This window comes from Daucus carota, chromosome 2 (genome assembly GCF_001625215.2).
Source record: "Daucus carota subsp. sativus chromosome 2, DH1 v3.0, whole genome shotgun sequence".
Taxonomy (NCBI): Eukaryota; Viridiplantae; Streptophyta; class Magnoliopsida; order Apiales; family Apiaceae; genus Daucus; species Daucus carota.
This window is the reverse complement of record NC_030382.2, coordinates 1,220,903-1,236,083: the sequence shown is the minus strand read 5'-3', so window position 1 is coordinate 1,236,083 and position 15,181 is coordinate 1,220,903. Positions and strand designations below refer to the sequence as shown.

The window sequence follows — 15,181 nt, the reverse complement described above, 5'->3', positions numbered from 1 at the left end:
CTATACTCAAAGATGTGTGTGTGCATCTATGTAAATGATAGTTTTTATGATTTTTATGGCTACTGGAGACTTGCATACATCAAGTCCCATCTCCAGGAGACTTGGGCCTATGAGGGCCTAAGCATGACACATCCAATTCTCATGGTTTCTAAGGTGCAAAAATCTGCCATGGTGTGTGTGTGTGTCTCCTTCCACCTTAACACCCTTCAAAACTCCTCAAACCAACAAACCAATCCACAAATCTTATTCTACAATATACATACACCTACTGACTAGTCACACAAGGCAAGATATCACAAAATTTAACCATTTAAAAGCACAAAACCGAGGCAACTATAGCTCAAAAACAGGGCAGATTTTTCATGAAGCATTCTTGAGCAAATATTCAAATATCACAACATGGTATTCACATAATGGCTACTGATTATCACTAGATATCATCGTACCCACTATAAACTATCATTTTATCACTTGATTCATGGCATGCATCACTCAAAAATCTCATACAAAACTCAAAGTCATGGCATTTCATTCGGTTTCAACATGCATCACTAGAAACATTTATACAAGCTCTAATTCATGCTATATCATCAAAATAATAGACATGCAAGGACTGAAATCACACCAAAACTTCAGCAAATCATCACACCTTTCGAATATACAAGCAACCAATCTCAAATCATGAACTTCAAAATCATCATCTCACATATATATATGTATACATTCGGCTCCTCATTGGAGTCATTGCCGAATGTGATGATTCAAGAGAATGCCTTGGCCAAATAAGGTTTTAACCTTACCAAAATCATCTCATGATCATCTTTAGGAACCCCCAAAATGGAGACCCTAAGCTCATAAGAACTAAGGCCCCATTACGGCTCCACAATCACATGCAAGCAAAAACTAACCTTGTAATAGAAGATACAAGTGTGGGTGATGAAGTTCTTGGCAAAACAAGCTTGATTCTTGAAGAAAATGAAGAAATCGAAAATGGAGGGTGGTTTAGAGAGAGAAAGCCGAGAGGAGAGGTGAGGGAGATGAGAGAAATGAGAGAGAATGGGTGTGTGTGAGTTTGTGTGGTCAAGTGGGTATACTCAAGTACTTCCACTTTGACTTGACTAGAAAAATGTGAGTGGATTGTAGAAATGACTAGATTATCCTTCTTCCAAGTGTTAGTGTAAAATGCATGCAAGGGTAATGTAGTCTTTTGATAATTAATAAAAGTGTGATTAAAAGAAAGAGTTTTGATAATTAAAGTACAAATCGATAAATCATGAAATTAATATCACAAATAATATGAGATTTTAGAAGTTTAATAAAATAGTTTTCACAAATTTTGGACAAGGAATGAATTTTAAAAGAAATATTACAAGTAGAGCTCTAATAGTCACATTTCACACAAATATAATACACGTAAAATCTCGAGAAGAATATATATATACCAAACGCTATTTTACAAGTTAAAGTTTATCGGCTACTCGCAATTTATCAAATATCACTAAATCGCATATATCTTTACTATTATTTAATCGGGTAACGGCAACGATCACATTTATTAATATAAAGTCAAAACCGTCGCAACTAGTAATATTATTTAATCGCGTAGCGAGAATTATTCACCAAAAGTCATATAAGTACATTTTAACGACATACGAAGGTCATGTAACGATAAACGAGTCAATTCACATAATTTGGCAATTAAAACACGAAATTTAATATATCACCAAAATGAAATACTGTAATATATATAAGTCAAATATTACAGGCGTTACATCTTTTTTCAAAGGTAAATTTTGTTTTGAGTAAATTCAACTTTTTGGCCCGATTTCTATTGGTTATATCTTGTTAAAATCGTTGAATAGGCTCTTTCATGGTCTTGCACTCTATCTCTACTTTAGATAAGAATATTGTATATTTCTTGTTTAAAGCAAGATAAGTATGAAGTTATTTACTTGAAATTGAATGTAATTGTGTATGATTAAACTATGATACATTAGATGGTGAGTTAAAATGATATTTATATAAGAATATGCACTAGTACAAAAACTGCTTTAGGCATCGGGTCATTGGCATCGGTTTTAAAGGTACCCGATGCCTATCTTAATTTTAGGCATCGGTCCAATCAAGCACCGATGCCTATTCAGGTGATTTGGCATCATCTTATAACTAAACCGACGTAAATACCAGTTATTGGCATCGGTTTTATATAAACCAATGTAAATAATAATTTTAGGCATCGGTTATTGTTAGAACAATGCAAATAATACGTTTAGGCATCGGGTATATTCGCGAAGCCAAAGGTCAGTGATGCCAAAATTTAAAAATAAAAAAATTAATTACGAAAAATATTATAAGCCGCATTACATCGCGACTCATCTAGTACTACAATTTTAGGCTTCTTATTCTAAAACACAGTGCACGTCTCTGCCCAATTGAAAAACCCATCGACACCTCTCCAGCCCGCTCAACTATCCCGCGCTTACCTTTTCCGCTCATCACTCTATCGCGCTCTCCTTCTATCTTCAATTGAAAGCTTCTCCATCACGCGTTTCTGCACAGCATCTTCTCCATTATTGAAGTTGGATTGAAAGCTTGAAGTCATTGCCCATTTGTTGTCCTAAAATTTTCAGGTCTATTTAAGGTTGATCTCATGTTCATTGTTTGTCTGATTTATGATTTTTGTTATAAAGTTCTCTAATTCTTTTTTTTATTGATTTATAAGCTTTAGTTGGAGATTGCTTACAAACTGTTTGATTGAATGTCTAGACAACATTTTGTGATAATTTCTGATTAACTGTTCATTTGATGTCTAATCTGTATATTTATGTTTGTACATACTTCGTATAGGTATATATTCCTATGTTTATGTCAACATTTTTTATGGGGTATATTTGATGTAAGGTCATTATAGCCTAATATGTATTAATTCAAAGAAATATAAAGCAAGCTCAGTTGAGATGGTATTCTATCTCAACTTTGCACAGCTGGAAAATTGATAATATTGGCAGTAGAATAAAATTCTGTTGTCACTCAAATTGACTTTGGAAGTGTTACAAAGGGTTCTTCTCTGCAGTTTCTAGGATCATTCTGTTGCGAATACATCCAAAACTTGATAATAGGACCACTACATCATAATAAGTAAACAAGATACTAAAGGGACCTACCATGAGGACCTGTTGGCTCTCTGCTGTCAAATACATACCAAACACCATCTACATATGTTTCATTATTTAAGTCTCTGAATGCTAGCTCAGTTAGATCTTGTTGAGGTACAAGCTTAGCTTTGGGAAGAACTTTTGCTAACATAATCAATGCATTAGCGATGGGTGCTGGAGGCATCACGTCCTATGCAATCTTGTCAATAACATAAAGTCAGGAAACTCTGGCAACAGATGTAACATAATACATGGTCCTGAAATAAGTATTAACACATGTAACTCTACATTGTCGATTAGGAGATGATAATGCCAAGAGTTACATTAATAGAGTGGAGGCCCTGCCAAATATCATATATAGTTTCACTGAATTGTTAAATATGTTAAACTTCTAACGTGTAACAAAGTTCGAAGAATTAGTTCAGATGGTCCAGAAGAACTAGCTCTCTGTCCGCTTGTTTAAAGCAAAAAAATTACTGCAAGTATGAAGTATACAACATTCAGAAGAATTCTAGAGCTGCAGGGAACGTCAATAGATAGGTCCCTCATTGTTAAATTTCTGAAAGATTGTTTCAAAATTCCCAAAAAATTAAAATGTTAAAACAAAATATTCTTTAGATGTGATGAAGATGGTCTGCAGTCTAACGGTGATTGACCAAAGCACGACAAGATCTTACAAATAATTCATCAAGACATGTACCCTTTTACGTGAGAGATTTACAAGAACATTTAGGCTCTGGGAACTTAACATTATCATAACTGTAAGAGGAAGTATATCATGACTGCATGATATTGAGTTGCTGAATGCAGTTTATAAACATTTATTTCCATCTGTTTGTAAACATTTAGGCTCTAGCTAGCAGAGCTGATCAAAAAAATCAGAGCTGAGACTAATTTATTTTGTCTCAAGGTCTTTGTATGCGGTGAGAATTCACTAATCTGCTCAGCAAGTGCAGAGCAGATCTAAATAAACATCTCATGCATGCACTCAGATCAATTTTAAAATGTATATTTAAATTTCCTAGAATTATATAAAAATAATTTATTAAATTTAGTAAAAATATAACATATGAGCAAATCTGTGTATAGATTGTCTATTAATGATTCATAGAAATTTGAGCAGGCATGTCAACTTATATCCATATATTTTTAATTATTATATATCTTTAATACAACTTACCTTTGTATAGGAGGTTAATACATGGATCGTGAAACATGGATGTACAATGTCTTACGTACCTCTGACGAGTATGTTAAAGGTGTAAATGAATTTATTACATGTGCCTCTGAACATCACGAAAAAAGGTCCCGAGAACAAGGAAAAAGAGATTTGATCGTATGTCCGTGTTATCAATGTGGCAATTTGAAAAAGTTTCCTAGCGTTGAGACATTGCGTGATCATCTCTTTCGTCATGGTTTTAAGAAAGGTTATACAAATTGGTTCTGGCATGGTGAAGGAATAGACTCCAGAAAGTCCTTTAATGATGAAAATGATGCAAATAACATGGCTACCAATGACGAGGATGATGACGAGGACGTTGACAGGATAGATGAAATGCTACAAGATGTGGAAGACCATTTGATGCATCGACCTGACATTCTTGACAACCTGGTTAATGATTCAAAAAAACCTCTATATCCAGGTTGTAAAGAGGAGTTAACGAAGTTGTCGACAACATTGAAGTTGTGCAAGCTAAAGGTAAAGCACGGGTGGACAGACAAGAGTTTCACAGAATTGTTAAAATTTCTAGGTGAAATACTTCCGCATAATAATGAGCTTCCCAGTTCCACGTACGAGGCCAAGAAGATTTTATGTCCTATGGGTATGGATGTAAATAGGATACATGCTTGTCCTAATGATTGTGTCTTATTTAGAAATGAGTATGAATATTTACACACTTGTCCTAAATGTGGAGCATCCCGATACAAGCGAGAGGGGGACAACACTGTGAAGGATGAAAAAAGAAGTGCTCCAGCAAAGGTGATGTGGTACTTGCCTATAGTGTCAAGATTCAAACGTCTCTTTGTCAATAAAAAAGATGCACAACGTTTGAGGTGGCATGCAGACGGAAGAAAAGTAGATGGGATGCTAAGACATCCAGCAGACTCTCCACAGTGGAGAACTGTTGATGGGAAGTTCCCTGAATTTGGAGCGGATTCTAGAAATCTACGGCTTGGACTTTGTGCAGATGGCATGAGCCCGTACCGCACTTTGAGTTGTCAACATAGCACTTGGCCTGTTCTTTTGACGATTTATAATTTGCCTCCTTGGTTGTGCATGAAACGCAAGTACATGATGTTGGCTTCGCTAATATCAGGACCTAAAGAACCCGAGAATAACATAGATACTTATCTTCAACCACTTATTGATGATTTAAAGTTATTGTGGGAAGAAGGCGTGATGGTATATGATGCATACAGTGAAGTGAATTTTAATTTGCGTGCCATGATATTTTGTACCACAAGTGATTTTCCAGCCTATGGAAATCTTTCAGGGTACAGTACTAAAGGTGCCAAAGCATGCCCAATCTGTGAAGATGCTACAATTGACATTCGTCTGAAACATTGCAAGAAAAATGTGTATATGGGCCACCGAACATTTCTTCCGCCTGATCATCCTTATCGTAAAAAGAAAAAGGAGTTCGATGGACATATTGAGACTAGGGTGGCTCGTTTACCTCTTACTGGTAAAGAGGTTTATGAGCGGGTTAAAGACATTAATGTTGAACTTGGGAAGCTATATAAAAGGCCCGGGGAGAAGAGTATTTGGAAGAAAAGATCTATATTTTGGGATCTTCCGTATTGGGAACACTTGCAAGTTAGACACTGCCTCGATTTTATGCATATTGAAAAGAATGTTTGTGAAAGTCTCATCGGGACGTTGTTGAATATTCCTGGCAAGACAAAGGATGGGATCAAAGCTAGACTAGACATGAAAGAAATGGGAATACGGAAAGAGCTAGAACCACAAGAGTCGACACATCGTACATATCTGCCTCTAGCTTGTTATACTTTGAGTAGAAAAGAGAAAATTAGTTTTTGCAAGTGTTTGTCAAGTGTGAAAGTTCCCCATGGATATTCTTCAAACATAAAGGGCTTGGTGTCGATGAAAGATTTGAAATTAGTGGGTATGAAGTCACATGATTGTCATGTGCTAATGCAACAGTTATTGCCAATTGCAATCCGAGGTATTTTACCAAAAGAAGTAAGATTTGTTATTACGAGACTTTGCTTCTTCTTCAATGCCATAAGCAGCAAGGTGATTGACCCTAGCACATTGGATAAATTACAAGCCGATGTTATTGTGACACTTTGTCAATTTGAGATGTATTTTCCATCTTCATTCTTTGACATCATGGTGCATCTCGTTATTCATTTATCGAGGGAGGTTAAATTATGCGGCCCATTATATTTGCATTATATGTATTCTTTTGAGAGATACTTGTGTATCTTGAAAGGATATGTGAGGAATCGATCACGACCAGAAGGTAGTATAGTTGAGGGGTATTCTGTTGAAGAGGCTATTGAATTTTGCACTGATTATTTAGGATCTGTTGATCCTATTGGGATTCCTTTGTCTCGACACGAGGGAAGACTTGAAGGGCATGGTACATTAGGACTTAAAATAATTTCTCCTTGTGCCGAACTACGAAATAGAGCCCATTTATTTGTCCTACAACACATGACTGAAGTTCAGCCTTACTTAGAGGAACACCAAGCCCAAATTTGGCAAAAGAATCCTTCAAAAAGTGGAAAGTGGAACACAAATGAGCACAAATTCCAATGTTAGATCATTGACAGTATTTTAAATATTTATTTAATCATTCACATTAGATTTATTGAAATGATATAAAGTATTATCAGTACGTTTCTCTCTCTCTATATATATACATATACATACATATATATATATGTATATATATACCTAATAAAAAACACGTATCCAAAAATATATTTATAGCTATTTTTTTAATTTCTTTTATTTTGTATATAATACTAAACTATATGTTTTTGATATAGATTAATGAAAAGTTTATGTTACAAATATTCCTTTTAAAATTTATAACCAATAATTATAAACTTAATTATTGTTTTCGACGAATGTTACAAATTTATAACATATTGTTAATACAATTAAATCGGTTGTGAAAATATTGGTAAATTAACATTTAACAATTTGCACTATGTAACATCTTAGTAGGTATGTTAGGTAGGCACGTAATCCAATAACTGGAGACTCTAAAGCAAATGGTTAAAAATTATTTAAAGCTACATTATAAGCCCATAACTATGAAACAATCATGAATTCATACAATTAACGACATTTTACTATCATAACAAAATCAAATATGTGTAATTGTGAATCAAGAGTTAAAGACCAAATCTTCACAGCGGACACAATGATCCAACTTTTCCTAGAGAAGATATGAAATCTAAAATATAGCCCACGAAGAGAAGATGTTGAAATCTAAAATATGGACCATCAAAAGAAGATCTTAAAATTTAAAATATGGCCAACAATTGTGTACAATATACCACCAGCAACCAAATATTATTTAAAATAATAAAATTGAAAAAAAAAATACTGGTCTATAACAAAAGACTCTTTAAAGTTATATCTCAAATCGGGATGGGCATTCTCCCCCGACCCCGATATGATCCCCGCCCCGTTCGGGTGGGGGATTACGGGAATTTTTCGGAGGAAGGCGGGGACCGGGGAATGTTTTATAAAAAATTCGGTGATCGGGACGGGGCGGGGATTCGTGTCGCCCCGCCTCCATCCCCGACCCCAATTGTGTGTGTGTGTATATATATATATATATATTTGTATATATTATTCTAAATAGATTATAAGAAATAGATGTTTTTTATGACATTATAAAAATTAAAAAATAATCTTTATTTTTATTAATCAATTATAATTATATTGTAGTATAATATATTTTATAATTGTCGTTTATTTATATTAGAAATCAATTTTAATATGATTAGATGTTGAAAATATGAGATAATATAATTTTAATAGTATATATTAGGAGTTTGTTTTTTTTATTAAAATGTATATTATATATTATAAAGTTATTATTTTTTATTCAAGAATAAAATTACCCGAATACCCACGGGATCCCCGTTCCCCGGGCGGGGAGCGGGGAGGAAAAAAATCCTAGTGGGACGGGGTCAGGGATGGACAATGAATTCGGGTATGACGAGCGGGCATAGCACTCCGGGACGCGGAAGTGCGGCCTGCCCATCCCTAATCTCTCACTCATTTCTGTCTCTTCCTCTCTATTATTCACCTTCACAATTATTGAAAAACAAGAACAACTTTTTTTCTCAGGTAACTCTATTGTTTCATCAATCATCTCTTTTGTTTCCTTTTTCAATTCTTCTATCCCTCCTTGTGTGATTATGTGGATGAGTTTGTTGCATGACAATAATGTGAAACTCATATTTATAGACACACACTAATATATTAATTTTTGTGTTTACCTATTACCACCAAGTTTATTTCTTTTTATAAAATGCCTACATGTGTGATTTAGATTGAGGAGTTTCGAGAAATTCAATGTTCCGAACGGAGCGAGCTCACTTGACTCAAACTTAAAATTTAGGGGAGGACCTGCTTCATTCAAGGTCTGAAGAGCATGAGGTCAGGTTATTGTCAAGGCTTATTATACTAGTGTACCGTTTTAATGTTGTCTTAGATTCTATGATCATTTTTTTGGAACCCGTATGAAATTTTATGTGTGGGGTGTGGTCACTTTTTAACTATTAGGATCTTTTTTCAAGGTAAACTTTGTTTTGAATAAAATTAACTTTTTACCGGATTTCTTTTAGTTATATCTAGTTAAAATCCTTGAATAGGTTGTTTCGTGGTCTAGCACTCTATCTATAGGTTATATTAAATTACTGTATATTTCATGTTTAGAGCAAGATATCTATCTTCGATGTTGTAATATTATCCTCAAATTATTTACTTAAAAATGAATGTTGTGTATGATTATACTATTATTCATTGGAGCGAAAGTTATAGTCATATCTATATAAGAACATATGGTTGATTCTTGTGATTTGAACCTTTTTTATCTTTAAAATAATTATACCAACATTCTATTTTGATATGTCCTTGACAAATTCCAATGTTAATCAATTTAATTGGAATGAAATATATATAGGTATATAAAAATATGATAAAGAACACCGAATCAAACTTATAATTTAGTATTGTTTATTTAAAAATCTATAGATTAAATTCACGTTCATCCATTGTACTTTTATGACCATATTTCAAAATCATTATTATAGATAATATTTTTATTATTTCTTTATTTTGTATATAATAATGAATTATATATTTTTATATAACTAAATGAAAAGTTTATTTTACAAATTTTGTAATTTCTAAAATATTAATTATAAGAACAAAACATTTATAACTAATGTCACATATGTATAACATAGTGTTCATACAATTGATTAAATATGTGGAAAAAAGCTGATGACTAAGGAACCCATACAATCAAAGGCATTGAACTACAATAGTAAAATCAAATATTTGTATTAATAGTAAATAAAAAGTTAAATGACCCATCCTCACATGGAACAAAATGATTCAACTCTAACACCAGAAGATACTGAAATCTAAAATATATAGCCCATGATGTTGAGATCGAAAATCTGGCCCATGAAAAGAAGATGTTGAAATCTAAAATAAGGCCAGATGATGGGGTACAATAAACAACGAATAAAGATTATGTTTGGATGTAAAAATTGAATAACAGAATATAAAATAAAGGACTATATAGCCCATGATGTTGAGATCGAAAATCTGGCCCATGAAAAGAAGATGTTGAAATCTAAAATAAGGCCAGATGATGGGGTACAATAAACAACGAATAAAGATTATGTTTGGATGTAAAAATTGAATAACAGAATATAAAATAAAGGACCATGACAGCCCCAACTAAGAAACCAAACTAGGGTTTTTTGAGAGATGAAAGGGTTGAGAGCAGGAGACAAATTATCGTACAATATATGTGAAATCAAATGCTCTTCAAAATTAAATTGTCAATCCTATTGGATCCCTCATTTCTCTCTCTTTCTCCCCACTATTCACCATGAAAATACAGGTGTTTTTTCTCAGGTAACTCTAGTTTTTATAAGTCATCTCTAATTTTTTTCCCTTTTTCATTTGCGTATCTCTAGTTGTGTAGTTGTGTGAATGATTTTGTTGGATGATATTAAATGTAAAACTCATATTAGATGACACACACAAATTTATTAATTAATGTTTTTTTTCAATTACCACCAAGTTTAGTGATTTCGTAAAATGTGCATGTGTGTGTTTTAAATGGGGTTGTTTCGAAGAAATCAAGGTTAAGAACCGACCCAACTCACTTGACTCAAACTTGTATTTTGAATTTATATAAGTTGTGTAGTTTGTTATATTTGTGTTTGTTTGCTTATCCAACGTATGTTTGATAAATTAAGTTTACATTACCTACGATTTAGATCTTAATAGTATCTATTTTTTATCTTCTCCGTTAGCTCCTTACTTTTAAATATTTTCTCCATTAGCTCCTTACTTTTAGATATTTGTGATTGGATTCCTAATTTATGGGTAATTATATGGTTATTCAACTATTATATGGTAAGTAATTGTGTTATAGGTTACTTTATTGGTATCTTGGTATTAATTTTTGCTTAGTATATAATTATGTATGTCATCTAATATGTGTCAAATGTGTATAGGCATTTAACCTAAAACTCTTTGCTATTTAGGTTTTAAACCATGGTTATATAACACTTGCATAACACCTATCCATGTGTCTTCTATATAGTCATAATAGAAATATATAGAATCTAAAATTATTTTTGTGATACTATATTATGTACAACTGTATCATCATCCAAAGATTCAATTCTGATTTTTTACCGGTTACACATATAAGTAATATCACACATATATATAGAGAGATATATGAGAGATTGGATAACTTTATTTTAAAGTTATTTTATCATATTATTACTAATATTTTGATTCGTGGGCTCTTGAAAATTTTGTAGTAAACAATGAAGGAAGTGCTTCACAAATGTCTGGAACTGTAGACTCAATGGTCGCTTCAGGTAAGAATATGTTCTCTACCAACTTTTGCTAGAGAAGATATGAAATCTAAAATATAGCCCACCAAGAGAAGATGTTAAAATCTAAAATATGGCCGATCAAAAGAAGATCTTAAAAATTAAATATGGCTAACATTTGTGTACAATATACCACCAGCAACCAAATATTTTTTAAAATAATTAAATTGAAAAAGAAAAAATAAAATAATGGTCTATAACAAAAGACTCTTTAAAGTTATATCTCAAATCGGGATGGGCATTCACCCCGCCCCCAACCCCGATCTGATCCCTGCCCTGTTCGGGTGGGGGATTACGGGAATTTTTCGGGGGAGGGCGGGGACCGGGATGTGTTTTATAAAAAATTCGGTGATCGGGATGGGGGCGGGGATTCGTGTCGCCCCGCCTCCATCCCCGACCCCGATTGTATATATATAAAAATAATAATAATATATTTTTATATATTATACTAAATAGATTATAAGAAATAGATACTTTTTATGACATTATAAAGATTAGAAAATAATCTTTATTTTTATTAATCAATTATAATTATATTGTAGTATAATATATTTTATAATTGTCGTTTATTTATATAAGAAACCTATTTTAATAGGATTTGATGTTGAAAATATGAGATAATATACTTTTATTAGTATTTATTTAGGGGTTTGTTTTTTTATTAAAATGTAAATTATATATTATACAGTTATTATGTTTTTTATTAAAGAATAAAATTCCCCGAATACGCGCGGGATCCCCGTTCCCCCGGCCGGGAGCGGGGAGAAAAAAATCCTAGTGGGACGGAGTCGGGGATGGGCAATGAATTCGGGTATGAGGGGTGGGCATAGCACTCCCCACGCCGAAGTGCGGCGTGCCCATCCCTAATCTCAAAACAGTACACTCACTCATTTCTGTCTCTTCCTCTCTATTATTCACCTTCACAATTAATGAAAAACAAGATGGGGAGTAGGTGGTGTAGTGTGTAGGTGGTATAGTGTGTGATTTGTTATATGGGTGACTCTGAAAATCGTCAATGGGGTCATTGATAAAAGATGGTGTGAATAATCGAGGATAAAGAATAGGTTGTACTTGCAATGTGAGTAGCAAGTCTGAATTGAGTAGATGGATTAGAGGAAGACACATGAGAAGTTGTGCCAGAACCTTATCAAAGAGACTGAGTGTTAAATCGATTCGCCAAGGCCTCCATTTTTAGAGGACAATTGCTAAGATTCTGTAGATAAATCAGGAGCAGTTGTAACCTGTAAATCATGTGATTTTGCACAAGAATTAGCAAATCTGTTAGGATTAAATTTTTCCTTTCCCTTATTATTTGGAAGGTATGGTCCGAGGGGATAGCCAATAAGCTTATAGAATTTGTCTTTAGTATGCCTTTTAAGATGGCAATGAGAAGCTTATAGCAGAAGAACTGGTAGCGAAGGTCTATTACTGGATCTGTTTGGGATTTAGACCGAAATTGTTGATGATTGTCCTGGCAAGGTGACCATCATTGCTAAAGATGGTGTTGGAGCAGAATCATGAGACTGAAACTTTTTTTTTTCTTGCTTGAGGAACATAAAAGCCTGATTAATAGACGACCAGTTGACCACGAACTGCCGTTTGGCTTGAATGAAGACCTCTGAGAACTGAGTTAAACGAGTCCTCTCAAGCTGCATAGCCCAATCTCTAGAAGAAGCACATGTGCACTTAACACGAGGTTGTAAAGCTTGAAGTTCATCTTAAAAATCTTTTGAATTTATGAAAGTAAACCTCAACTCAGTCATTCCCTTGCTCGAGCCTCAAAAGAACTCGCTGAGTTTCATAAAATTTGTGACTACTAACTGCAGAAAATTATTGAGCGAGTTCATTCTAGATTAAGTACTATCTATAAAATGCATACTGTTACTCATATCATTCGAGACCGTGTTCAAGATCTTGGTAATTACTATATCATTGACGCGTTTCCATGGTGCACGTAAAGGAGATGTGTCAACTAGGAAAGGAAACTCACAGTGACAATGACAAGCTTCATATTTGTTTGTAAGATGTGATTTATTAAATGCCATGTCTAAATATTACTTGCTCAATTTTTCAAGTTCTTTATTAAGGATAATAAGAAATATAGTGTATCTCTTCACAATATTTCTTATTATGAGAAGGTTCATGATATGGACTAAATTACATATCCTGTTTTTTTAGATTTATATATTTCTATACATATGCGTAATGTGTAGTCTCGTGACATCTTCGGTAATATGATGTTGCAGGTATTCATCTCTAACATGGATGGCAATAAACCAGGAAATATTGTTTCCCCTGGAAGTCGTAATTCCAGACCGATAGTTGCACCCACGAGGATCAACAACATCTACATTGATTTCACCAGTTATAAAATACATCAAGTTGGTGGAAACCATGGCAACAATCTACCAAAAAGGTGACCTTTAAACTTAAACATTTTGTTGTCTTTTCTCCAACTATCAGTTAATTGTGCATCTACAGTCACTTGGCGTGTGCTCACATTGCTTCATGATCTTTAATTAAGTAATCAAAACAATGAGAAAGGGTGTGGAGGAAATATGAAAAACAATACTTGTGTGCAGGAATACCTCAAGGGAACTCGAAAAATTATTAAAGGACAATGCTGATAAGCAAGAAAAAAGGAAATCTCAGGTGGAAGAATCTAAGAAAAAGGCAAATGAAAGAAACAATGGAGTCCGTAATATGTTTAGACTATGTTTTGTTTTGCTTTTATTTTTTGTTTTCCTGATGAAATATCATTTACCTTTTTTTATACAAAATGTTTTGTTAGTGGTTGATAGTGTAGAATATTTATTTGTAATTTGATAATTTTTGTCAGTGAGATGACACTTTGTGTCCTATTTCACGTTGTCTGGAAGAAAGGTGCTTTCTTATCAGACATTAAAGTTTTATTATCTAAATGTCCGTGGTCATCTTGCAAGTCCGATGGTTACATGATAAGCTTTCTTGAATGAAAGGAACTCCTCCGACAGGATCTTCTTGCCGAAGCTACTCGTTGAGATTTATTCTCATTTTAAAAAAAAGGCTATTCGTTTGTGCCAAAAGAATCTTAAAAGGCCATCCATTGGTGCCAAAAATTCCGGCGTAATCTTAGTACTACATTCAAAAGCTTTGTTTGACTGTTTGACGAAGTTTAACCACCTATTTACTGTTAATTAACCCTTGATCACGGGACTATCTTTAGATCTTACATTAGGTGGTGGATGGGTTTCACCATCTTCAGATTCCGGACTCTAATCCCGGTTTTCGTCCCCATCTTTATCATTGTTACCATCATCTACAGCGGGGGCCATCCCCTGTACATAGAAGAAAAGACGATTAGAAGTCATAAGCGGTAAATAATACAGTATCCTTTCATTCTCACAAATACAACTTCTTGTCTTTGTTTTTATCGATCAAACAATCAATAATTCTGATGCAACAGCATTCATATGAAAAGTAGCTCTAAGGCATATTTATAAAGCTGTGATTAATTATCATTCTCATTTATTTTCTGTTTTTAAACAGCTATAATTAAGTAATTATATGAGCTTATAACGCGTAGTTGCGACGGAACGGAAACCATTTCATTTTCATTTTTATTTTGTTTTTTAGCTAAATATGTTAACTTAGGGCGATTTAGTTACGACGGAAAAATAGAACATATCATTCTCATTTATTCTCCGTTTTTAAACAACTATAATTAGATAATTACATAACCGGTGTATACATCTATTTTCTTCGATAAGGTAGGAATCGTGTGAATTGACCGAACGATGATGATATGAGTTCAAAATCATTTGTCTTATATGTCCTTTGTTATTGATTATATATATTATAGTTTGATTTTTGTGATTACTTTATAACTAGATATAAAAGGCTTT

At 33.5% G+C, this 15,181-nt stretch overlaps 1 protein-coding gene across 4 annotated transcripts; it reads left to right on the top strand.

Moving 5' to 3' along the window:
* Positions 1 to 2,266: 2,266 nt before the first annotated feature.
* Positions 2,267 to 14,239, top strand: LOC108203488 (uncharacterized). 4 transcript variants are annotated; one of them, XR_010288522.1, is made up of 5 exons: positions 2,278 to 2,641; positions 8,699 to 8,805; positions 11,223 to 11,282; positions 13,544 to 13,713; positions 13,880 to 14,239. XR_010288522.1 is itself a non-coding variant. In XM_064086376.1 (2 exons), exon 2 carries the CDS (start codon positions 4,357 to 4,359, stop codon positions 6,943 to 6,945), a length of 2,589 nt encoding a protein of 862 aa, XP_063942446.1. In that variant the 5' UTR covers positions 2,267 to 2,630; positions 4,346 to 4,356; the 3' UTR covers positions 6,946 to 6,948. The 4 variants fall into 4 exon arrangements, 2 of the variants coding, with proteins under 2 accessions (XP_063942446.1, XP_017227944.1); XR_010288523.1 differs by lacking the exon at positions 8,699 to 8,805 and having other exon boundaries at positions 2,282 to 2,641; XM_064086376.1 differs by lacking the exons at positions 8,699 to 8,805; positions 11,223 to 11,282; positions 13,544 to 13,713; positions 13,880 to 14,239 and adding an exon at positions 4,346 to 6,948 and having other exon boundaries at positions 2,267 to 2,630.
* Positions 14,240 to 15,181: the final 942 nt, after the last annotated feature.

What these genes read in the sequence shown, in the direction of transcription:
- LOC108203488 (XM_064086376.1), top strand. Translation starts at nt 4,357, where the DNA reads ATGGATCGTGAAACATGGATGTACAATGTCTTACGTACCTCTGACGAG.